This window comes from Ruditapes philippinarum, unplaced genomic scaffold (assembly GCF_026571515.1).
Source record: "Ruditapes philippinarum isolate M1 unplaced genomic scaffold, ASM2657151v2 ctg770_1_1_1_1, whole genome shotgun sequence".
Classification (NCBI taxonomy): Eukaryota; Metazoa; Mollusca; class Bivalvia; order Venerida; family Veneridae; genus Ruditapes; species Ruditapes philippinarum.
Window position 1 is genome coordinate 251,514 of NW_026859620.1, and position 24,189 is coordinate 275,702.

Here is a 24,189-nt window from a genome sequence, read left to right on the forward strand (position 1 = left end):
TAATATATTTTAGCTTGACTATTAGAGCTATTGTACTCACCCAGGCATCAGCATCACACTTTGGTTAAGTTTTTGTGTGCAAGTTGGTTTCTCAGAAACAACCAAACGAAATGGCTTGAAGCTTCACAAATTATTTGAACGCATAATAGGTTGTAACTATTCAAGGCCCATAACTATAACAGGGATTTTGACAGAATTATGCTTATTTTAAACTTAGAAAATTCTACATTATACAGGCTCTTGTTTTACTATCAAGCACTTAGAATAGTTTAGCACAATGTCCTACCGATAGCTGTTTTTAAAATTCAAGAATTACTCGGGTAACACATTCTGTAAGCTAAATTTTGTATAATTTCAGCCATCTGTGCACCAGGATTATATTTATACACCGGAACCAACCCCACGGGCAACTCCCATGTCATCTCCACCTAGACGGCATTCACCGGCCCCGACACCCATTGCCTCACCCCCTGTAACCCCAAGGATGGCACAGGAAGTGATTGAACCCGTAGAGCCACCAGTGCCAGTGGTCCAGCAACCTATCGTACAATATGTGGAACCAGAATCTGAGCCAGAAAGTTCCGCCTCCTATGATATAAAGGAGGAGTTAGATAGACTTGCTGGTAAAGACATCTTTATAAACCTTACCTGATAATTGTTCAATTTAGAGAATTTAAAGAGAACTTAAAGTAGATAACAATTCAAGAGCAACATAGGTTATACAAGAAAAACCTTGGTAATGCAAGAAAAACATTTATTGTAGGTAATGCAAGAACAACATTTTAAGGCAAAATAAAACAAAACACCATAGGTAATGCAAAAACATTTTCATGCACAAATACACAGGTAAAGTAAACAACAACATGATAAGTAAGGCAAAAACAACATAGTTAATGAAAAAATAACATTTAAATACAAAAAACAACATTGGTTATGTAAGAACAACATACTATAGGTGATGTGAAAAACAACATGGTTATATGCTTGATAAATAACAACACTTTATTCTTTCTTTTTCAGGAAAACTACAGCCAGATTTAAGCATTGGTGCCAGTATTCAGTCCAGACATGAAATAGCCACGCCACCGGAATCGCCCAAACCTGAACCAGAACCCATACTGCCAGCGCGGCCCCTAACACCTCCACAACTCTCCCCTAGATCTATACATGAGGAACCTTTCATGGTTTGTTCCTTTAATAATTATGTTGTTTCTAATTTAGTATACGCTCTTTTTAGCTCGACTATTCGATAAGAATAAGTAGAGCTATTGTAGTCACCCGAGCGTCGGCGTCTGCGTCGGCGTAACCACTTATGTTAAAGTTTTTGTAATAGTTTTAATATTTTCAAAGTCCATTGACATATGGCTTTGAAACTTTGCACACTTGTTCACCATCATTACCCCAACCTATAGACAGGAGGAGGTAACTGTATCAAGCATTTTGACAGAATTATGCCCCTTTTTCGACTTAGAATTTACGTTAAAGTTTTTGTAATAGTTCAAATATTTTCAAAGTCCATTGACATATGGCTTTGAAACTTTGCACACTTGTTCACCATCATTACCCCAACCTGTAAACAGGAGGAGGTAACTGTATCAAGCATTTTGACAGAATTATGCCCCTTTTTTCGACTTAGAATTTACGTTAAAGTTTTTGTAATAGTTCAAATATTTTCAAAGTCCATTGACATATGGCTTTGAAACTTTGCACACTTGTTCACCATCATTACCCCAACCTGTAAACAGGAGGAGGTAACTGTATCAAGCATTTTGACAGAATTATGCCCCTTTTTCGACTTAGAATTTACGTTAAAGTTTTTGTAATAGTTCAAATATTTTCAAAGTCCATTGACATATGGCTTTGAAACTTTGCACACTTGTTCACCATCATTACCCCAACCTGTAAACAGGAGGAGGTAACTGTATCAAGCATTTTGACAGAATTATGCCCCTTTTTCAACTTAGAATTTACGTTAAAGTTTTTGTAATAGTTCAGATATTTTCAAAGTCCATTGACATATGGCTTTGAAACTTTGCACACTTGTTCACCATCATTACCCCAACCTGTAAACAGGAGGAGGTATCTGTATCAAGCATTTTTTTTACTATCAAGCACTAAGAATAGTCGAGCGTTGCTGTCCTACCAACAGCTCTTGTTTATATAAAGAAAAGAAACTAAACAGCTCTTGTTGTATATGATTAAGAGTCTGCAACTTTGGATTACTAATCCAGGAGTCACTTGTTCAGTCCTCAGTGGCGGCCGGGCCAAGTGGTTAACATGTCCCACTAGTAATCTAAAGGATTGCTGGCCACGTGGGTTCAAACCCAGTCAGGGGCAAGTAGTTTCTTTGAGCAAGGAACTTTACACTCATTGCTTAGTACTGGTTGGTTCCAGGAACGGATTCAAAAGTGTTTCAATAAGCTTATAGCTTCCAACACAATCAAAATAAAATAAATTTGTATGAGCTAATCCTCAGTTGAGCGAAATTTCTCTGTGAAAATTATTCTTCGGATATTAAGTTTAATGGTGGTTTATTTGTATCTTACAGATATCACAGAATGTTGTGCCAGCTGGTGCCAGTATGGATCAAACTCCATCTAGAATCTCAAAGACTAAAACAGAGTCACCAAAGTCGGCCACATCACCCCAAGTTACAGAGTTGGCAGAGGAGGAGCTAGCTGAAGATCAGCCTAAAGCTGTGTATGTACTTTATGTGGTTCTATGTTTGAAAAGTTTTATCTGATTTTTTTTAAACATTATTTATGTAAGCTCAACTGTGAAGAAAACTTGAAGCTTTGAGTTTACTTCAGAAGATCAACCTGTGTGAGATTTTATGTTTGATTTTTCATATCTGATTGATACAGAAAGTACTTCAACTAAAGTGCCTTCTTGTGCATGAAATGAGGGGTACTGAGGGTTGTCTTTGATCTTAATTCAAACTCAAGCTTTCTGATGTTATGATGTTAATATCAAGATATTGAAGATGAATTATTGTTTAAAGGGTGTAAAGCTATATGTGATAAAATATTTAAAAGAAATTAAAAAAAAAAAAACAACAGTAAAACTGAGTTATTTTCATAACCATATTTTTGTATCCAAAAGACATTTAATAGAGAAATTTCTCTGTTATTTAACACACATGAACATTACATGTTTAGAGAATAAAATGTTCATGAACAAAATAGTTAGCTGTTATTTTAAGTAGAGTTTATGAATGATAAATGGCATGCGCCCTTCACTTTCAAGAAAAATATATTGACAAAGTTTTTCAATTCTATGTACAGTCAACTATCGTTATCTCGACATCGCTTTTCTCGATATTTCATTATCTCGATGAAATTTTGAAAGTCCCGATTTTCTTTCTTCTTTAGCTATATTGGAAATATTTGTTTATCTCGATATTTTTATTTCGATATTTTCAGTATCTCGATGTACGATTTCAGCCCCAACAGTCATTTTCACACTATTATCCTTTGTTTATCTCGAGTAATAGTTTTCTTTCGTCTGTTCCCTTCAGACGTGTGAAAAACACAAACTAGACGATAATAGCTCAATAGCGCGTGTCATCATGATGATTATGTTTGTAACATGTTTAGCTGTTTTTATAAAAGTTAATCTATTTAGGGTGTTGACTGACTTATTTCCAAAATGAGTGAATTTTACGTTCTTTATAAATATTCGAACACTGTATCAATTCATTATGACTTTAAATGTAAATGAAATAGTGAAAGTATAGAAACGCTATTGTTGCAATATTGTTTTCACAACATCACCACCAAATCAATCAGCGGTCGAACAACATCGAGAAAGACCTGATAAATAACCAGGAGGATATCCGGATCAACACCCTTAAAACAATGTTTTCACTATATTGGTGTATTACTGAGTAAACCTCACTATGTGTTTTTTATCACAGAAACCTGTATTTTCGCTGGTCAACATCCACTAATGTTACTTTGTTAAATATTGACTAGGCCTATGAAAACAAGACATGGGGATATATCATAGTTCATTTGACATACGGTATGCACATGTCTTTTGTAAAAATCAGTTTCTGTCTTATTCAAACCCTTATATGTTTATCTCGACATTTCGTTATCTCGATATTTTTTGGACGGTCCCGATGACTTCGAGATAACGAGAGTCGACTGTATATTGTAATCATTCTTATGACAATCCATAACTTTGTGATTCAAAGTACAGAATATATATAGCTTTATACACTTAAGATTTACATGTATGTTTTACATTTCAGTGTATTTACTGTTGCCGAGACTCAGACAGACAAGGTAGAGGAGCAGAAGCCCAGGACCCGGTCACCGTCGCCAGCCAAGCCGAAAAGCCGGTCACCATCTGAGTCTAGTTACACAGAATCATCATCTATATCAGATACTTTCAATGAATGTGTGTCAGAGGGCCAGTGGCTTATCAACAAGAGTGATGGTGAAGTGGCTGATTTCCCTATTGATGAAGGTTTGTTTTTATTGAATTTGAATGTATCCTATAACCTGCTATAGAACCTAAAGCAATCTGCATTTGCCGCCAGTATATAGTCTGACTGGCCTACACATCCGAGTTTACACTAACCTTTTGAATGTAGATAGCCTAAAGTGATATTATGCCCATATAAATGAAAATGGTAGGTGAACAGGCCAGTTTTCATGTTAGTCTCAAAAGTATTGCATCAGTTGTTCAATTTGGGAAATATATTTCATTCTTTTATTGATTGAAACAAAGAAATATCTGCCATTAACTGACTTTAACATAATACTGAAAAAATAACCCGTACCCATTTGTTTGTATTAATATAATAAACAATTTTTGTTTACATTTACTTTGGGTTACATTTTAAAAAATGAAGGGTTGAGTTAAGGTAAGGTGGTCGAGTGGTTAAGGTCATTGTCTTCAAATCACTTGCCCCTAAACGCTGTAGGTCGAATCCAGCCACAGCCTTTCATTTGAGTAAGCTATCCAGGTAGCTTACTGAATGTCTGAGGTGCCTGCTCGTGCCTGAAATAATGCATGGAAGAGCACCTGAGGTCTTCCTCCACCAGTAAGGCTGAAAAGTTGCCATACGATCTCTACTGTGTTGGTGTGACATAAACCCAACAGAAAAAAAATCAAAAAGAATTACTTGCATATTTCATAACTGTGCCAATTTGCAGAATAAAGAAATTGGTATACAAATAGTATTTTTGAACCAAGACCTGGAAAGCACTAAATTGTTTACAGTATTTATTGTAGTTGTTGTTGTTTTCATCAAGTCATGATAATGATATATATGATTACAGTTGCTGTAAGGGACAGAATGTTACGTATGTCACATAGAAGAGTTGATGTAAGCTCGGCTAGTACATGGAAAGATACTGATGATGTTGATTTGGTAAAATTATTTACTTTATACATTTTAAAGTTACAAAGTTTTATGTAACATTTTAAATTTTTCTGACTTTCTTTTGTATATTGATAACAATATCTTCTTTATCAAACATAACGTTTGAAATCATGTTTTGGTAAGTCTTCACATATTTTGGCATAATTGTGAAATACAGGCCGCATTATATAATCAAGATTACAAATTTGCAGTTATATATATTTGTATAAAGAGGGAGCATTAGATATGTAGTATTATTCATGTATATTTACAGGAAGAAGCGGACATGTCCCGTAGTGAGGGAGAGTTTCTGTACCGGACCGAATTTCCACCGGAGAAAGATCCGGTGTTAGACATGCTGGCACGGCTACAGAGTGCAGCCCCGCAATACGGAATGTATCAGATGTCAAACAAACAGGTATTATAATATGAATAATTATGTTAAAACTTGAACATTTTAGTATCCTTGATTGTGTGCTGTCTTCTCAATTTAAGAGTCCTTGATACTTGTTGATACTTGTTTTGTTGAATATTCATTCATACATGGATTATGTTAATGAAATTTTGAGTTTGAATAAAATAAATTGAAAATTTTCATAAAAATGAGTTGTTAATGAACTTAGTAAATTAGACAGTGAGTAGTGACAGATATTTGTGCCTTAGATTTCTGCCGATTTGAGTTTAAAGCAAGAAATTGTAAACCAAGGAGAAAATTATTAATATTTTTGTTGTATTATTAAGCTATGGGATTTATTACTTTGCTTTTAAGGTAAGACAAAAGAAAGAAAAAACTAAATTATAAAAAGAAGATAATATACTGTTTAGTGAATGTTTATAGTGAATGTTTTAGTATAAAACAAGTGTGTCATTTGTCATTTTATCAGGTGACAGATGTTCTTGGAGCAACAGGTAAAAGTGAGGGAGAGGTGATCCGAGTTGTTCCAGCCAGCGAGAGACAATACATACCTGAACGAGATGTATCGCAGCCGTCCCCAAAACGTAGCAAATCTCCACGAACTAGGTCACCACAAGGTGGCGCTTCATACAAGAGAGGTTCTTCACCAACAGGAGGGGCTTCTTACAAGAGAGGAGCATCTCCACCAGGAGGAGCCTCCTACCAGAGAAGTGCGTCTCCACCGGGACGTGGTGGACATTCTAAAAAACAGTCACAAGTTTTTAGGACACAGTCTCCCACCCGTGTATCATTTGAAGGTTTGCTAACATAACACACTGCACCTTATTTTCTTAATAATACAAATTTTCAAGGGGAAAAAAGGCATGCTACTTTTATAGTTGAAATCTGGAAATCGATATCATGTGCGTAAAATTTGGACTTTTGATAGTACTTATAACATTTTTATACTTTTCTCATAGATGTGCAGGGTCAAATTTTTCATTTTTCCCTTTTAAAATAGAAGTTTGCCTTATTTCCCTTGGTCATTGAAGGCTTGATGTGAAATGGTTTTAACTCCTTCTTTTTGTCATATGGGTTGCAACCACTTTACATCATGCCATCAAATACATGTATATTTCACCTTATACATGTTATACTGTGATGGTATATCAAAAGAATAGTTTAATGTCACTTATAAAAGTACATTTTATATCACAGACACCTATATTGTTTTGTTCTATCACTGAAATTTTACAATGCTTATGATTATTAATAATATGAGAAATCTCAATTTTAAGTATTTTAGATTTTGAAGACATATTCAAGCTAAATGATTAAAAAATTGCTAAAAAAAAGTAAATGAAGTACATTCCTTGAATTTTAAGTGCTTACAGAGTCTCTTGCACATCTATATTGAAAGCAATCTAGTTCAAGGGAATATTCTTTTCACAATTTAATTTATCTTATATGTCCAACAAAGATGATTTAAATGAAGAATTTGAAAGTTACATTAAAAAATTGATGATAAATAAGCAGGGGAAGACTTTTTTCATAAACATAAGGCATCTTTAACAATTAACATGACGGTTGAGTCTGACCCTATTCCAGGGGTAGCTTGTTTGGTCCTCAGTCGAGACAAAATCTCTTCCTGACACTATATCTCTCAATGGTGATTCAGAAATCATATGAAATAAGTAGTCTCTAACTTGAGAAATTAGTTATTATCGGTTAGTTATCAAGGAAAGCCAGGTTGGTGGACTGACCGCCGCAATATGATCTTAAGATGTGACAAAAAAATGTTAAATTAGCATTAAAAACAAACAAACATGAGGATTACTGTACATATACATGTGGACTTCTGAGAGTACAGATACGGTCACCACTTACTGCATTACAAGCCATATACATGGATTTCTCTTGTTCTTATTTTGGAAACATAGGCAACCAATGCAAATACAGGAATATAGAAGGTTTTTTTTTTAATCTTTTTTTTCTTAGGGGACTTTAATGACCAGCAGAGATCTGTAAGTCCCACCAGAGGCATTCTGAAACGCAGCTCCTCATTTGATAATAATTATCAAGGTCAACCAATGAGAAGAGAGGATACTGATGTTCCAGTGAGGGATTCTGGGAGGTCACACACACCAACAGGAAGGTTAACACAAGGTGGCAGGCAACCACAAGGCAGAGGCATGATTGGTGCAGGAGCAAGAACAGCATCTCCAGGAGGTCAGTGTCTCTATTCCATCTAACACAATTTGCTCAATATATCCATCCATAGTTCTGGAAGATATGACAAAAGTTCCTTATTGTCACTAGTACTAAACTACATGCTTTAAGTATTTCCTTAGTGAACATGTGGTATTTTGCTTATTACAGGAAAATCATCAATGCGTAGGCCTCCACAAGTGATTAAATCATCTACTATGCCAGAAACAAGGAGTTCTGGTGCCCGGCTGGTTAATGCGAGAACAAGTTCTGAGGACTACAGGGACTCCTTTGATAACACAGGAGGTAGGCAATTTATATGTATTTTTCTAAATATTACACATATTTTACATGTTGTGGGTTAAAATAGAAAATAAATAATGTTTATATTGAAGTCCTTTCTAGATTGACTTTCATTTGAATTGCATAGTCATGATGACATCAAGCTTAAAGATATAATTGGGTGCAAAGAAAAATATATCTTAGTGCAAAATTTGTTGATATTGAGTAACCTGTTACAAAGCAAAGATGAGGAAGCGGTGGCCTAGTGGTTAAAGTGTCTACGTCTCAACCCAGGAATCATAGGTTCGAGCTCTACTCAGGTCATGATCATGATTCCTCATATGGCACCAGTACTGGTTTGTTCGAAAGTTATTAATATAAGTTGCAAGAACTTGTTTTGTTGCAATCAAGCTAAAATAAATATGTTTAAACTAAAGCAAAGGTGAATAAACTATTGAACAATGATATAAATAAAAATATACATGTATTATGTTGTATATACATGTATAAAATAATAATTATTGACACATTGAAATTGAACTCAAGTCACTGAACTGAAATCTGTATAGGAATGATTATAGAAATAAAATTTTTTTTTATTTTTTCCTCCAGGTCAGAGTTACTATGGAAGTGACTATGGCACCAGAAATATGACACCAGACCAGATGAATGTGGATGCTCTCATCCAATCAGGATACTTGTCTCAAAGTTTCAGCCAATCAGAGAATGGTGGCAGGCAAACCGGCCAATCATCTTTGAAAAGTTCTGGTGATGTGCGTCTCAGTCGAGCATCAGCTAGCGGTCGGTCGCTCGGTTATTCTTACGGTACAGAGGGGTCCATCAGCATGTCGGAGCTTCAAAGGTTGGCAACAGACGGTACAGGAAAGTTGCAGATGTCACTAACTATACCAGGGACCGACCTGGAAGAGAGCGACCTGTCTGAGATAGATATAACTGATGGAGGAAATAGAAGATAGACTTTAAATTAACAATGATCATAATTTGAGATTGTAGAGTAATCTCATTCTTAGCTGTCTTCGGTTGATTTTTAGGTTATATCTAAATTTATTTACTTTTGCTATATTAATTATGATGAAAAACTTGACTTTTTCAAAATAATGTTGCCTTGAATTACAAAAAAACTTTGTCAATATATTTTCTTGAAAATGAGTGGCACATGCCAGTAATCATCCCTTAACCCTACTTAAAATTACATCTGACTGACTACTTTGAAAATATGGTTGTGATATGACTAGGTTACAAATCCATGATCCCTTGATTTAGGACTCTACACCTTAGTCGCATTAGCCATTACTGCCTTGAACATAATTACGTATTATAATGACAGTATTTTGACTGGTCTATTATTTTTGCTTTTATAGTGTGGAACAGCAGGATTAATATTAAAATTTCATAAATATCTCCTCAGATTTATATTATTTCAAATGATGTAAACTTCATGTAGATTTTAAAACTTTAGTTAAGTCCTATTAAATACATATTGTACAGGCAGAAAAGAGAATGTAAAAAGAAGAAAATATATAATTAGTAAGTGATATTATAGGAATAGGAAATAGAAAAGATGTGACGGAGTACTATTAAAAATGATCACATATGTAAAATTGCAACTTTGTACTATACCATGTCTAATTGTAAACACATATGTAATGTACTGTTAGTGCTCCAGTTTCAGCACAGGAAATTCCAATTAATTCAATGTCATATTCCTAGAAAATCGGCAATTCATAAGAAAATAAGCTGCGAACAGATTGTTGGACACACTTTGCATTATATTATCAACAAAAAATTCAAGTGTCAGAAATATTTGAGTGAAAACAGCATTGAAGAAACCGGAAGTGGTCCTGTACTGATACTGGTTACTTTACTGTACTATATATACTGTATGCTATATTGTTAAATTGTATACTTCTCATAAATCTAACCGTCCAGTCAGGAGAGCCTTTTTGTATTTTTATAACAGTTGGCAGCATTTTACTTGCCGAACCTGCCATGATTGTGAAAGAATCTTATTTAGTTTAATTTTCTTTGTGCTATTTGTTACACTCTGATGATTTAGTATTAAAGCAGCATGCTTCCAGATTCATGATAATTTTAAAAAGTTGTGCAAAATACTAAAACTTTTGTCAAATTGAACAAAAAAAAAAAATGATTTAAGATAGTGGAGAGCACTTACAGTAAATATATATTTTACTGTGTATAATTATACAAAAATAGCGCAAACTCTCTGAAATACGTGTAGGGCGTTAAATTCTTGCATATCTTACACACACACACAAAACAACATTCAAAACATAACTTTGATTTTTAAAAATCATACATTTTGGATGTTTTTCTTTGGAATGATTTTTTAAGGAGTGATTTGTTTACACATCTGGAGGCATGTAGCTTTTATATTTGAACATTTGTATGGAAAAAAAAAAGTGTACTGCCATTAAGATTTTTTTTATATATTGTATCTTTTTTAATATTTATCTTCTGTATAAATGGAGATGCTGAAGTCTGCATTGCAGTGAATTTACAGTGTGTAATTTTTATGTTTACATATTTTGTTTGACACGCTTATCTAAGGGACCAATGATTGGTAGGTAAATGACCCTTTAAAATTTAGTGGTTTTATACCCTACTTTAATGATCTGTATTGAACTAATTATGTTATAAGTTGTATTATGTCAACATGTTTATGATTGCAGGATTAACTAAACAAATATTTACATTATATTTGTATGTGTGGTATGTTCTCTTGAATATTATGTAATTGAATAACCCCCTGGTTATGTACATGTAAGTGATGTAAAGAAAACTGTCATTTCTATTTTAATTTCAGTTTGGCCCGAAGCTTGTGTGGCTTGAAACTGGAGCTTAAGTTAACGTCTTATCTTAAGTCCCAGCTTGAATGCAGAATACAAAAGAAGAATTGTAATTTTTAGAAAAAAACACATTTGAGCCGCGTCATGACAAAACCAACATAATGGGTTTGAGACCAGCAAGGATCCAGACCAGCCTGCGCATTCGCGCAGTCTGATCAGGATCCATGCTGTTCACTATCGGTTTCTCTACTTGTTATAGAGTTTGTAAGCGAACAGCATGGATCCTGATCAGACTGCACGGATGCGCAGGCTGGTCTGGATCCATGCTGGTCGCAAACCCATTATGTTGGTTTTGTCGTGGCGCAGCTCATTTGCCTTTACCATCAGTATATAGAGCCAAGCCAAACAGTCTGACCAGGCTCTATACTGTTTTCTGACTAACTTTTCATCTTTGTATGCCCAAAATTTATAATGGACATAAATATATTTTGTACAGGAAATTGCCAGGCAGATTCATATTAAAATACAAATGCTTGGTATGTAAAAAGATCAACAATAGAGAGTGCCTTAAAGAAAAAAAAAAGCAGCCTTAATCCATTTAAGGCAAACAGAAACCGAGCTTAAAAAAATAATAATTAAACTGTTAACTATAGTACTAGTTAATGAAACTGCTATTTTTGCACATTTTATTTATATAGCATTGCATTAGGTAAAATTTTAGTGAATCGATGGTTCACTGCAAAACAGCTGTAAGTCATATTACATAATGAAGGAGTTAGTCTGTTTTGCACTAATCCGTAGATATTATCTCTTGAATGGTATGCTAAGTGTTTGAGTCTCTGGTTTTTTATTCTAAATGTAGCTTTATATGCCTTAATAGACTGTGATACCATATATGTAATAATGTACTCTTTGGCCAGATTATTGTACAAGTAAAGAATGATCACTTTATTTATGTTATATTTATTTACTGTTAGTGTGAGATTTATAGGTGAAAATTATTTTTTATAAATGTAGAATGGAATAGAAATAAAATAGGAAAGAAAATAAGTTAGTGTTAGTATTTTGTTGTTCTTGAAGTCCTGAAGTTGTATAGCATTGAGGCTTTGCTCAATGTGGTTGTATAAAAAATATGTTACTGGACAGTATATTGTTTGATCTACGTAAGTTGTAATCAAGGTGTAAACATCTTAACTTTCAAAACATATTTGTCAAGATTTCTTAATTAACAAACTTTACACTATAGACTCTGAACTGTTTTAATTATGTGCCAATGGATTATTGGTAAGACTTGACTAAATGGGTTTGAAAAACTGGTGTCTAATAGCTCCAGGAGGTGAGGTTTTGACCCCTGGTTTGCTTTGAAGTAAATAACACCCAAGGTTTAGCAAAAATTATCTTTCCTGGTTATTGCCATATGACCAATACCATGTGCTGTAAAACCAAACAAACAAAAAACTGTAAAGCCTGGACTGGAACGTCGGTGGTTCTACTCAGGTGCCCGTTGGTTCCTGAAATAATGCACAAAAGGGCACCTGTAAAGCTGGAACGTCGCCAAATGACCTAAACTGTGTCGGTGTGACGTAAAACCCAAACAAACAAAACCCTGGACTATTGATAAAACAATGGTTGGCCTTTAATTGACAATCAGTATGTGCCCTAAAGTTATGGTCCTATTGATAAAAATGGGCCCTGGTTTATTGATGAATATTGGCCCTGGTTTATTGATGAATATTGGCCCTGGTTTATTGATGAATATTGGCCCTGGTTTATTGATAAATATGGGGCCTGATCTGTTGATAAATAAGGGCCCTGATTTATTGAATTGGGCACTAGTCTATTGATGAATATGAATGAACCAAGTATATGGGCTGTTGACTGTTAATGAATGTTAGGCCCTGGCCTGTACATAAACTCATGCTGTTGTCTGTTGAATTATATTGGCTATAACATTGAATTATATGGGAGCTTTTGTCTATTGATAAAAGACTAAGGACCTCTTCTTAAAATATATTTGATCTGTCACCACTTTCATTACAAACAAAACAACTGAATGGTCTTTTTTGAGATTTATTTCAAATGTCAATTCATAATAAATGTATACATAGACTTTTTGAAAAAAAAAAGAGCAAATATCATGTTCATCAATATTGTTAACTATATTTATCACATATTTCATTCAACAAATTTTCAAATTTTACTAATGTCAGTAATATGACGGGTACAGAATATGAGCAATCTCTAGGTTTTAGTCTACATATAATTCATACATAAGGCATCAAGCTTAATAATGGAAATCTACATGTACGGTACTTTAATAAACATGTACATTTGTAATATCATTACAACTGGAAGAAGATTAAAATGTGTCCAAGAGCTCCATCATATTACATAATGATTATATTTCAACTGTGTACCACACTCGGCAAAAATTACAAAACAACCCTTAAAATATCACTTGAGAAATTGGGAGAAAACGAAACACAACTCAAGTAATGTCATTTTTATAAACACAAAAATCACCCGTCTTTTCAATCATAGAGTAAGATTGTCAAAATATCTACAAGGACCATATCAGTAACAAGGTGCCTGCTCACAAAGGGGGCATCTGAGGTCTTCCTCCACCACTAAGGCTGGAAAGAAGCCAAATGGCCTTCATTCTTCGTTTTAATGAAAATCAAACCCAAAATAAGGAAATAGGTACACATGTACATTGTATATGTAAAAGAAAATCTGTAATAATTTGGTAAAATATTGACAAAAATAATTTCAGTAATATCATATACCCTGGTTTCGACACTTTTTTATATTCTTTATCAATAGAACATGTATTAACTATCATATACTGGTAAAAAAGTTAAACAGCAGAAAAAAAATATTGCACTTTTTGTAAGTATTCTTGCATAGTACATTATACTGAATTTAAGAAAATATTTAATAAGAAAAGAAGCACGGTATAAGAAATACATGTACATACTGTAATGGAAAACAAGAATTTGTTACTCATATCTGTATACATTCTAAAACAGTTTTAATACTTTGAAAAAAATATGTTGTTTTTTTTTCAATGCACTTTAATCTCTTTATAAACTTGGTGCTATTCAGGAAACATTCTTCATAAATTAAGAAAACATCAAGTTTCAAAGCTAGACATAGTTTTAAGAAAATGGACAAAGATAAGAATCTCATTATCAATCAAAATACCAAAATTCTGAATAATTATTCACAGTTAAAGCTGTATGCCTCCAGATGAGCTGAAGTATTTCAAAAATTCAACATTGAGAAAAATTTACTAAGCTTTTTAGAAAAGTAAGAATATTCACAATTCAAAAAATTATTTACATGTTCACTGAGGTTGCAGAATTTCTCACCATATTTCTGCTGTGTTACTACCCCAATGAGGGACTACTTTTGCATATTTCTGACCTATTTCTGGTAATTTGCTTATATTTCAAGTGTCATTTGCAATATGCAAATTACTTTCTGTGGTTACATGACAATATTTACCTTTTAACACATATTAAAAATAGTCATTAAAAATTAGCATGAATCTAGAGGCATGCTGCTTTAAAGATGGAAAATTTAGTTGATTTCTGGAGCCTTTTTCTTTTGGCTTATATAGCATATACATTATAAATTACATAAATCAAAGTGAAACAATATAAATGTACATATAAAGTATTCTTATACATTACAACAAGGGCACTTAAATTTGCATAACGCCAAGCAAATGATAAATTAACATTTTGAATAATACACATTACATACACATACAAAACAAATTACAATAATGAAATGGCATGACAATGAATTCTTCTGGTAAAATAAATTATCTGGCATATTTCATACATATATATAATCTCATATTCGCAAAAAAATATAGACATTTCTATAATATCTTTCTGAATAAATGCAAAACAACCTTCTTTTTCCCTCAATTTATCATTTTTACGTAAAACATTCAAGAATTTATACAAATTTCTCAGTTAAATAAAATATCACAAAAAAAGTAATGGAAATAAAAAGAACAAAAACTGGATTTTCTACTGATTGCCCCAACCTAAAATAATATCAATGAGAATGATTTAGCTCCCTTGTGAGAATTATTGTAATTACCTCCCTTGTTAGAGGTGTTCTCATACAGAGAAAAGTAATTATGATCATGTGGTCTTAAATTCTCATGATAACAAAAAAGTAGTTTTGCATACCTTTTTATATACTATTCTAATCTCTGCGTGGAATATAAGCAAAGCTAAGAAATATAAATATAATATTGACATGGAATTAAGGTTTCATGATATTTTTAGTCTAGCTACAATTCCTGCATGAAATTTACATGTTTCATATTACCTTTTAAACCTAGATAAAAATATCATAATTTCTGCATGGAATTCACATGTTTTATTTTATCTGCAGCCTAGCTACAACTTCTGGAATTTACATGTTCCATAATATATCGAGCCTAGCCTAGCTAAAAATAACATTTACAATTTATGCAACTGAATTTACATATTTAATGATATACATATATTCTACCAAGCCAATTACGATAAAAAAACGTTTTGGTGGGTATAACATGTATGTCATGAAAATAAGTAACAAAATGTGATACAACTATATTGTATTCAAACAAAATCATACAAATGCCCTAATGGTACACCCACATTAATTAATATAGAAACATTCACAAAATAGCACAACAAAATGTCTCAGATCACAGTTTCTTGTAACGTTTTTGGTGAAAATAATGTTCCAAAATCCACAAATGTAACATATTTGTATAGAAGTACTGTCTCTAAATGTCAGTCTAGCTGATGTTAAAAAAGGCACTAAATGTTGACCTCTGCTTGACCTTTTACTGCTTCAAAATTATGGAATAATTTCATCAAATTTATCATAAGTTTTAAACTGGCCACTTCCATTTACTGCCTGACTGTCTATATGAGCTCTATACAATATTTTACAATGTTACTATAAATAGATTGACACGATTAACCAAACATTTCCTGGGAAGCATATGTCATATAGAGGAAGCCGTCCTCGTCTTTGTCGTCCCGGTAAACCTCTGCGAGTGACATGGACATACTTGATATACTCTTGTTGTTTATAATCAAGTAGAAGGCCTGGTTCTCATTCAATGACATTCTTAGTCTGAAATATACAAAATTTGAAATAATGACATTCAGATTCAGAGATATACAAATTTGAAATAATGACATTCAGATTCTGAGAAACACAATTTGAAATAATGACATTCAGATTACAAGATATACAATTTGAAATAATGACATTCAGATTCCGAGATATACAATTTGAAATACAACAATGTATAAATTTTCAGTTCTGGATAACAAATTGAAAATGACATTTTAGGGTTCAAATTTTTAATGACCCCTTTTTTTAATTTGTTTAAAGTTTTTACTTTTTAAAGGGTTTTTATTTGTAAAAACAGAAAAATTTTTTTTTTTTACAAAAAAAAATTTTTCAGTTTTTTTCTTTCTTCACATGAAACCTCATTTGAACTCACTAAATTTCATTTTCATGTAGAGACTATAAAAAAGATAAAATGATAATCAAAAGATAGTTATTTTTGTCAATGTCACAATATAAAACATTTTCGTTAAAAAAGTTTTAGAATCAGACCATGTTTTTCACTTTTAAAAAGAAATGTAAAAAAAAATTTTTGGAGGTCTGAAAAAAGGCAGACATTAGGGCATGGTTTTTTCCAGGAAGTGATGAATGGCCCCCCCCCCCAACAAAAACATTTAAAAAGAAAACTGTAGTATTCAAAAAGTCGGAGCCATGTCGGAAAAAAATGTTTTCAAGGCACTGAATGCCTGTTTCTTTAAGTACTTATGGAAATCTATTGGTTGAACCACTTGTCTCATTATAGAAATCTGACTGGAAGAGTGAATTCTGAAATTGACCAATGGTAATCATAGAGCCAGCTGTTTTTATCTCTTATATTGCCATATTAGCAGTAAATATGCTGGATAAAAATTGGCATCATCCATTTATAGCAATTACTTAGGAAAAATATGCTGGATAAAAATTGGCATCATCCATTTATAGCAATTATTTAGGATAAATATGCTGGATAAAAATTGGCATCATCCATTTATAGCAATTATTTAGGATAAATATGCTGGATAAAAATTGGCATCATCCATTTATAGCAATTATTTAGGATAAATATGCTGGATAAAAATTGGCATCATCCATTTATAGCAATTACTTAGGAAAAATAGAAATCAATTTTGAGTGCATTGTTGTAGAATAATGCAGGGTTCCAGCTATAATGCGTAGGAATATAATCATAAAGGCTGATATTTTCCTAACACCTTTTGGTTGATTGATGTCATATCTGACATCATATGACGAGTGACGTGTAAGCATTCCTTTTTTATGCTGTGCATATATTGTGTAATAATGCACTTGATTTCCCTATCTGTTTGATAGAAGAATTGTGTGAAGCAGATTATTATAACATTAATCATTCTGTAATTCAGATCACAAAAATATATCACAGAATTCTGACACAGTGAAGACATTATGTACCTTATGATAGTAGCAAACTGTGACATTGTGAGCTCCTCTGGTACCAGAAATTTTGTCTTGTCTAATATAGGTAAACTCTGTTCCTTGTAATATCTTTCCACTATTACCTGAAATAAAAAAATTTCATTCTTTGAATATATTTACATTAAATCTAGCTCTTTAAAGTGAATTGGTCTTTAATGGATGGTCAGTGATACCAAAAATAATTAAACTGATAGTATTTAATATTATTCATGACCACAATATTTAATATCATACATGACCACAAACCATTCAGGTGACCCTCTGTACATTATTTCAGACAACAGGGGACACCTTTGTAGAACCATCAATGTTCCGTAAGCAAGTTGGATAGCTTCCTCACATGAAAAAATCCAAAGTCCCTCGCGGGATTAGAACCTACAGTATTGAGGGCCAAGTAGTGTAAAGTCACTTGACCATAAGAATCTTAAGGACAAAATTATACACCTTGAAACTTATATCTGTAATCAAATAAGAATTGATATACATGTATACATTTATTATTGTTATCTAAGGAAAATCAGTTGTTTCCCTGAAAATCTTTAATCACACCTCTTCCGTTACATCATCATACAGTTCGTCTTAATGAAAAGTTGAAAGGTCACAAACTATTTTTATTACACTTTATCTATTGCCATTAACAAATGCCACAGCATGTTTGTAGCATTAAATACGTCAATTTACATTGATTTTCATTAAAACATTCATCGTAGCAACAAGTACAGATTTATTATTGTTTCCCGGTCACATGACTAGTTTGATATTTCTGAAAATTCTATCTGACGTAACCTTATTGTAACATCTGGACGTTCTATCGGTAAAAATCTCTCGAGAATTATACGGAAATCTGGCGAAAAATCCAATAGCTGTTCTATCACATGACAATGAAAACTATTTCCGCAGTAATAAGATAATAGGAAGTTGTCATTGCAATCATGGGACATAAAATGATGTCAAAGAAATTACTGAAAAATGTGAAAAATGATCATAATGGCTTTTGTTTCTTGCTGAACAATTTGTCAGTCACAATGTTTGTTTTTAACATTTGAAACAATGAAGACCAAAATTTCCCTTCTTAGAATAGTAAGTAAATTAAGCCTATTGTACATTGAAGTCTGTGGTATATTAGAGTAAACATCTAAAATAAGCAGTTTACCATACAATTTTGTTCTGCTAAATGTCATTCTGACGCAATTAAGCTCGGATTACGGTACATAATTCATATAACACTTTCTTAATTTCAGACAGTATACTAGAATATATATATATGTTACTAAAGCTGCTTTGGGTGACATTATGAGTTACTTTCATATAATGCTTTCTTTACTTCAATACAATGAATGAACGCTTGTTACCATCTGTAACACTATGTACCTTAGAACTGAAAAATAATCTAACAAGAAAGACACTGTGTCATACAGGACTTGAACCAAATACACTGGCAGACATGCCATTTAACCATCAGCCTGCTAGTGGCAAATGAATCTATCCATATAACCAGTGTAGATCATGTACAGCCGGCATATCTTTACTGACTGATCATGGTCTGCACTGTTTGCTGTTCTGTCAGTCAGTACATATTTTGAAATTGTCCTTAAAAATGATTAATTGTCTTGCCCAGATTGATATATGGACTAGTTCATTTCAGACATTTAACAGGGTAAGTCAGTAAACCACTATGCCAATGCAGAACAATACTGAAATCTGTCATACAGCATATGATATTGACAAAGCATAATAAATTGTTTTCCCCATTAGGAAATGCATCCTTCCGCAAAACAGATCAATACATGAAATAACTCTACCTATATATGGTACACTATCAACAAAATGAATTGCTGAAGGCATTAAATCTTATTTTATTGCGTTGCTAGAAAACAGGATAGGAATTCAATATAAACTTTGCATAAAACTCTTGTATTACCAATTTACCTGAATATTTTGTTATTTCTATAAATTAAGTTGTTTTTTTCTTCAAATTATTAAAATCAGACATACGTGCTTGCGTGGTTAAGTTGTAAACTGCTAAGCCCAAGTACACTAATCTTGTACAAATAATAATTGAATATGTACATTTGTATCATAATATGGGTCACAGGTATATTTTATAGTGTGTTTCCTCCTATAACAGCTGGTCCAGATTTCACTATAACGTTCTCAAAGTCAATCTGAGATTTTTCTCTGTTTGGCTTTCACTAAACATTTATGAAAATCTCAACCTACTCTCTAACTACTTAGATTTTTCACAGATATACTGAGACAAGGGTTTGGCCGTCTCAGATTATGTCTCAGTGAAGCTTAATGTTTATTTTCAGGGGTATTTTTACTTTATGTTTGGCTATTGTAATAAATAGACAGACTTTAGCTTTTTGGGAAAAAAAAGAGAAGAGAAACATTGCTGTGCTCAGTGTTGTCATTAAATCTTTTCCAGAACAGTTTGGTTCGAGTTTGAGGCAGTCATTTTTGGTTATATCACATAGTTACAATGTCAAGACTTTTTTCAAAGTTTTGAGGCAGCCCAAAATGCATTGGAGGCAGTCAGTTTGGCCTCCTGTCACCTCTTAATGACAACCCTGGGTACTCATGCACAATAAGATTGAGGAGTTGATATATGTTAAAATGAAACCACTCAAATATATCAGTACCACCCAGAAAGGAATGAAGAAGGAATCCCAAAAAGTAGCCACTTAACCCATAATTATCAATTAACAGGGGATTTATGGTAAAAATGAAACCCCTTCATATATAATAGTTACTGTAGAACTTTAACTTAGATTTAATAGTACAACTAATTAATGGTTGTCTTATAGAAAAGCATTGTATATTAAAAACACAATGTTAACCTAATAATCAGATGTGTCAATAAACTAAGCTTATGTCATTTTTAATCAAATCTATTCAACTGTGAATTCCCTCCAGGGTAAATGTCCTTTAAAATATCTACCAATGATATCCTAATATGTACATGTATGACATAACAAAACAACCTAGAGAGTAAATATAATTTTGCTATTATAAAATTCTATGTTTAAAGTACAATAACACTAGTAAACAAAGCTGTAGGTTCAATGTACTAAGTTACTTTGTTAAATGATTTTTTCAAAATGTTTTACTATTTCAAAATTAAAGTTTACCAGCTCTATACCATTCTATACATGTAGCCAACATGTCAGTGTTAGTCACTGACATATGACAAGCACAGTGTTTAACTTCTTTTCAATTCCAATAATGCACTTGTTATTATCCTCTTTAACAATAAGAATCACTAGCAAAAAAAAATTTAAAATTTTCAATTTTCCCTTTGTACAATTCCTCATGTAGATCTACTTTAAAAGCTTTTTTCTTGAGTTTCTAAAATAAAATGTTGACAATAAGTTTAAACATATTTTCTTGAGTTTCTAAAATTAAAATGTTGATAATAAATTTAAACATATTTCTTGAGTTTCTAAAATAAAATGTTGACGATAAAAATTTAAACATATTTTCTTAAATTTCTAAAATAAAATGTATAGATCAGGTCAAACTGGAATTGTAACTATGTATAATAAACCATGGCATGCATTGATATTTATCCAACAGGCAAAAATTGCAACATCTTAAACCAATCCATACATATGACTTTTACATATTTTATTTAAAGCAGCATGGCCCCAGATTCATGCTTAGTACTTAATTTCATGAAAATTTTGAAAATCTATTCAAAAGTTAAATATTGTGAAGAGAACAAAGAAAATAATTTACGCATTGCAAATTATCAAAAAGATGTGAAAATAAGCACAAATAGCCCTTACTGTGTTTATATTTAAGTCAAAAAAGTAGAAATATGGTGATGAAGCCTGCTAAATCAGTCATTAAAGCACACATAGCATGTAAAATATTACATTAATCTTGACTCTTTTTACTTTTCTTAAAATCTTAGTATAATTTCTCAAGTTTGATATTTCCTTGAAATACAGCTAATCCGGAGGCATGCAGTTTTAACTAAAAACTGGAAACACAGGAGAAATATGAGTCACTAGTGTCCCAGTAACAAGACACATTGTCTAGTGTTTTCTTGTCTGTCAGTGGCCAATTTAAAGTACAGATCAACAAGTTCAAGTTCAGTGTCAAGTAATGAGTGTGGTGGCGTCATACATGACACATTTTCTATCATGATCACAAATTTTTATATGTGACCTAAATTATAGACAGGACAGACGACCAAACTTCACAACTCGGGGTATCAAAGTATCAAGGCAAATTTCAAAATGAAAAACAATCGTCATATAGATAGTGCTATCTTTACTATTAACAAATCAATGGGTCTATATGAGATTATGAGATGTAATCAGTGTTTATGAGGATAAATTACTGTTTAAGTGTCTGATTCACAAGATAATAAGAATTTCGTAAGTGAAAATTAATAAAGTACATGTGTACAACCAACCAAGTTAACTTTTCTTGTCTAAGACAAGTCTCAGTAAGTTATGTGTTGATTTTCTTAAAAAAGAATTTTTTAAGAATCTTCAAATAAAACAGTCAAAAAAGGCAGTATTTAAAATGGTATAAAAACTTAATAAAAAAATTATTTTGATATAGTCTGTTCAATAAGAACAAACTAATTATCTTATATATTAAATTACAAAAAAAATGTTTAATTTTTTTCTTCTATACCATTAACTGACACCAGATCTCTCTTTATATATTAAAACTACCTCTACCATACACAATATATTAACATGAAAAACCTGATATACATTTATTCAGCAATCTAATAATATTCTAATTTAACAATTCACAGAATGGAAAAATAACTTACAGGTACTTTATTTGGAAACTTTGCTCGTATTCCTGCAACTTCTTCCTTTCTTGTTGCTGAAATAAAGCAAATAGTACATACAATTTTAAAATTCAACAATAACTTTTTATAGTTACCTGAAGAAAAAAACAACATGATTTTAATTCTGGAAGCTACATTACGTAGGAACAGATAGCACCTAAAGACTAATTTGACTGCATTAAATAAAACACACTTAATTACAAATAAAACATAATAGTCACTTAGTAGTGATGTTTCCTAGATTGTTAGGATGAATTCAGTCAATTTTTGCTGAGAAATTTTCCAACAAACATTACAGATAATTGAAAAGGCATCAATACACTGGGCCAGAAGTCTGATATAAATCAATAAAACAGAACATCCTTCAGATAAGCCTTAAGCTCCATTTGGTAGAGTCTGGTACAAATTCTACATTTCTTTGTGGCTTACTGCTTACACCACCAGTCCACCATCAGATATTTCTTTACTTCTTAAGTTGAACTTATCAAACAAGCACATTATCTCTCAATTTTTTTTTTTAATTTTCTTGGAATAAATGAAGATTAGTATAAAGTTTACATGAAATCTAATGAGTAGTAACACCAGTATTTAAAAACAGAAGTCAAAAAAAGAGATAATTTTATGCATATATTTAGTGACCAGTCAACACGTCAATCACAAAGAATTTAGTACCTCAAAATCTTCTTAATTGGTCAAACATTAGAATCTGGCAGATAGATTATATTCACTTCTGTAAATTGCAATAACAATCAAGTTTCATGATACACTTATATATTACCTGAATGTATAAATAAGTTATCAATGTTTGTCACATGACATTGATTTGTCCATAAAAAAACATATCCTGAATTATTCAATATATACATTTAGCACTATCTTTTTCAATTAACTTATTAAAGAATTTGTTTTCAATTATTCATTAATATAACTAATAGTAACTATACATGTATACGTTATAGTTTTAAATCTTGTTTTTGGACTACACTGTAACTCTTTAACGCCAAATTACACCTAAGCAAATTACAATTACTGAAACACAGATATCTGACAACAAAAATAACATAAAACACTGCAAAATTGTTTTTCAACTTAATCTAAAACATATTGAACTAATAAAAATTGTAAATAAAAGTAATGTCATACCAAAACTCTTTCTCTGCTTAAAAGTTTTTGCTGTGTTGTCTCTTGCTTCAGGCATTTTCAGTTTCCAATGAGATTCAATTCAGAATGTTATCATCAAACATACCACAAAGCTGTCAACTGTCCAATTAATAATCTGTTACCTACTCATGTACGTGTGAGATATTACGTCATAGTATCACACCTCGTTTGATTGGTTTAATTTAGTTCAGGTAGCATAAACTCTAGTATTCGGTTATACGGTTAATTTTATAACAACGAAAAAGATCGTTAGTAAAGAAAATTATTGTATAAACAATAAAAGAACATGATAAATTACGTTCTATACTGTCTTGTTGCATTGCAACATTTCAAGAGCGCGGTAATTTTTAACCTCCCTGTACGTAGCTCAGAGGGCAATGTGGTATACGCGGGACTTTGTTGTTGCTTTGTTTCTACTTTTCTTAAAGTCATTGCTTCAAATTGCATGGAAAAAAATAACTTCAACCAAGTATTTACGTATGCGAATTTCGTGCAAAATGTTTTCATCGCAATGTTACAGATGAATAATATTGTAAAACAAGTG

General features: G+C 32.2%; 2 protein-coding genes across 2 annotated transcripts in view; one reads left to right on the forward strand and one right to left on the reverse strand.

Annotated features, from left to right (window-relative positions):
- Nucleotides 1-9,369, forward strand: part of LOC132757267 (protein TALPID3-like) — a 119,915-nt gene extending 110,546 nt beyond the window's left edge. Inside the window, exons 21-30 of the mRNA XM_060748519.1 lie at nt 359-623; nt 1,021-1,184; nt 2,549-2,700; nt 4,256-4,473; nt 5,292-5,383; nt 5,649-5,792; nt 6,259-6,586; nt 7,767-7,997; nt 8,148-8,282; nt 8,871-9,369. Of these exons, the coding sequence (XP_060604502.1) occupies nt 359-623; nt 1,021-1,184; nt 2,549-2,700; nt 4,256-4,473; nt 5,292-5,383; nt 5,649-5,792; nt 6,259-6,586; nt 7,767-7,997; nt 8,148-8,282; nt 8,871-9,235 (2,094 nt within the window). The 3' untranslated portion in view covers nt 9,236-9,369. The remainder of the gene's footprint in view (nt 1-358; nt 624-1,020; nt 1,185-2,548; nt 2,701-4,255; nt 4,474-5,291; nt 5,384-5,648; nt 5,793-6,258; nt 6,587-7,766; nt 7,998-8,147; nt 8,283-8,870) is intronic.
- Nucleotides 9,370-13,142: 3,773 nt separating this feature from the next.
- LOC132757257 (microtubule-associated proteins 1A/1B light chain 3C-like) lies at nt 13,143-23,785 on the reverse strand. Its single transcript, XM_060748478.1, has 4 exons — nt 23,628-23,785; nt 22,464-22,519; nt 17,645-17,751; nt 13,143-16,237 (listed from the first exon to the last, which is right to left on the reverse strand). The coding sequence occupies exons 1-4, from the start codon at nt 23,680-23,682 to the stop codon at nt 16,078-16,080; spliced, it is 378 nt and encodes a 125-aa protein (XP_060604461.1). The 5' UTR covers nt 23,683-23,785; the 3' UTR covers nt 13,143-16,077.
- Between the last annotated feature and the right edge of the window lie 404 nt (nt 23,786-24,189).

Coding starts and splice junctions, on each gene's coding strand:
- LOC132757257 (XM_060748478.1), bottom strand. CDS start 23,682: ATGCCTGAAGCAAGAGACAACACAGCAAAAACTTTTAAGCAGAGAAAG. Junction 22,520..23,627: donor TAAGCAGAGAAAGAGTTTTG/GTATGACATTAC, acceptor GCTTTATTTCAG/CAACAAGAAAGGAAGAAGTT. Junction 17,752..22,463: donor AGTTTCCAAATAAAGTACCT/GTAAGTTATTTT, acceptor TTTTTATTTCAG/GTAATAGTGGAAAGATATTA.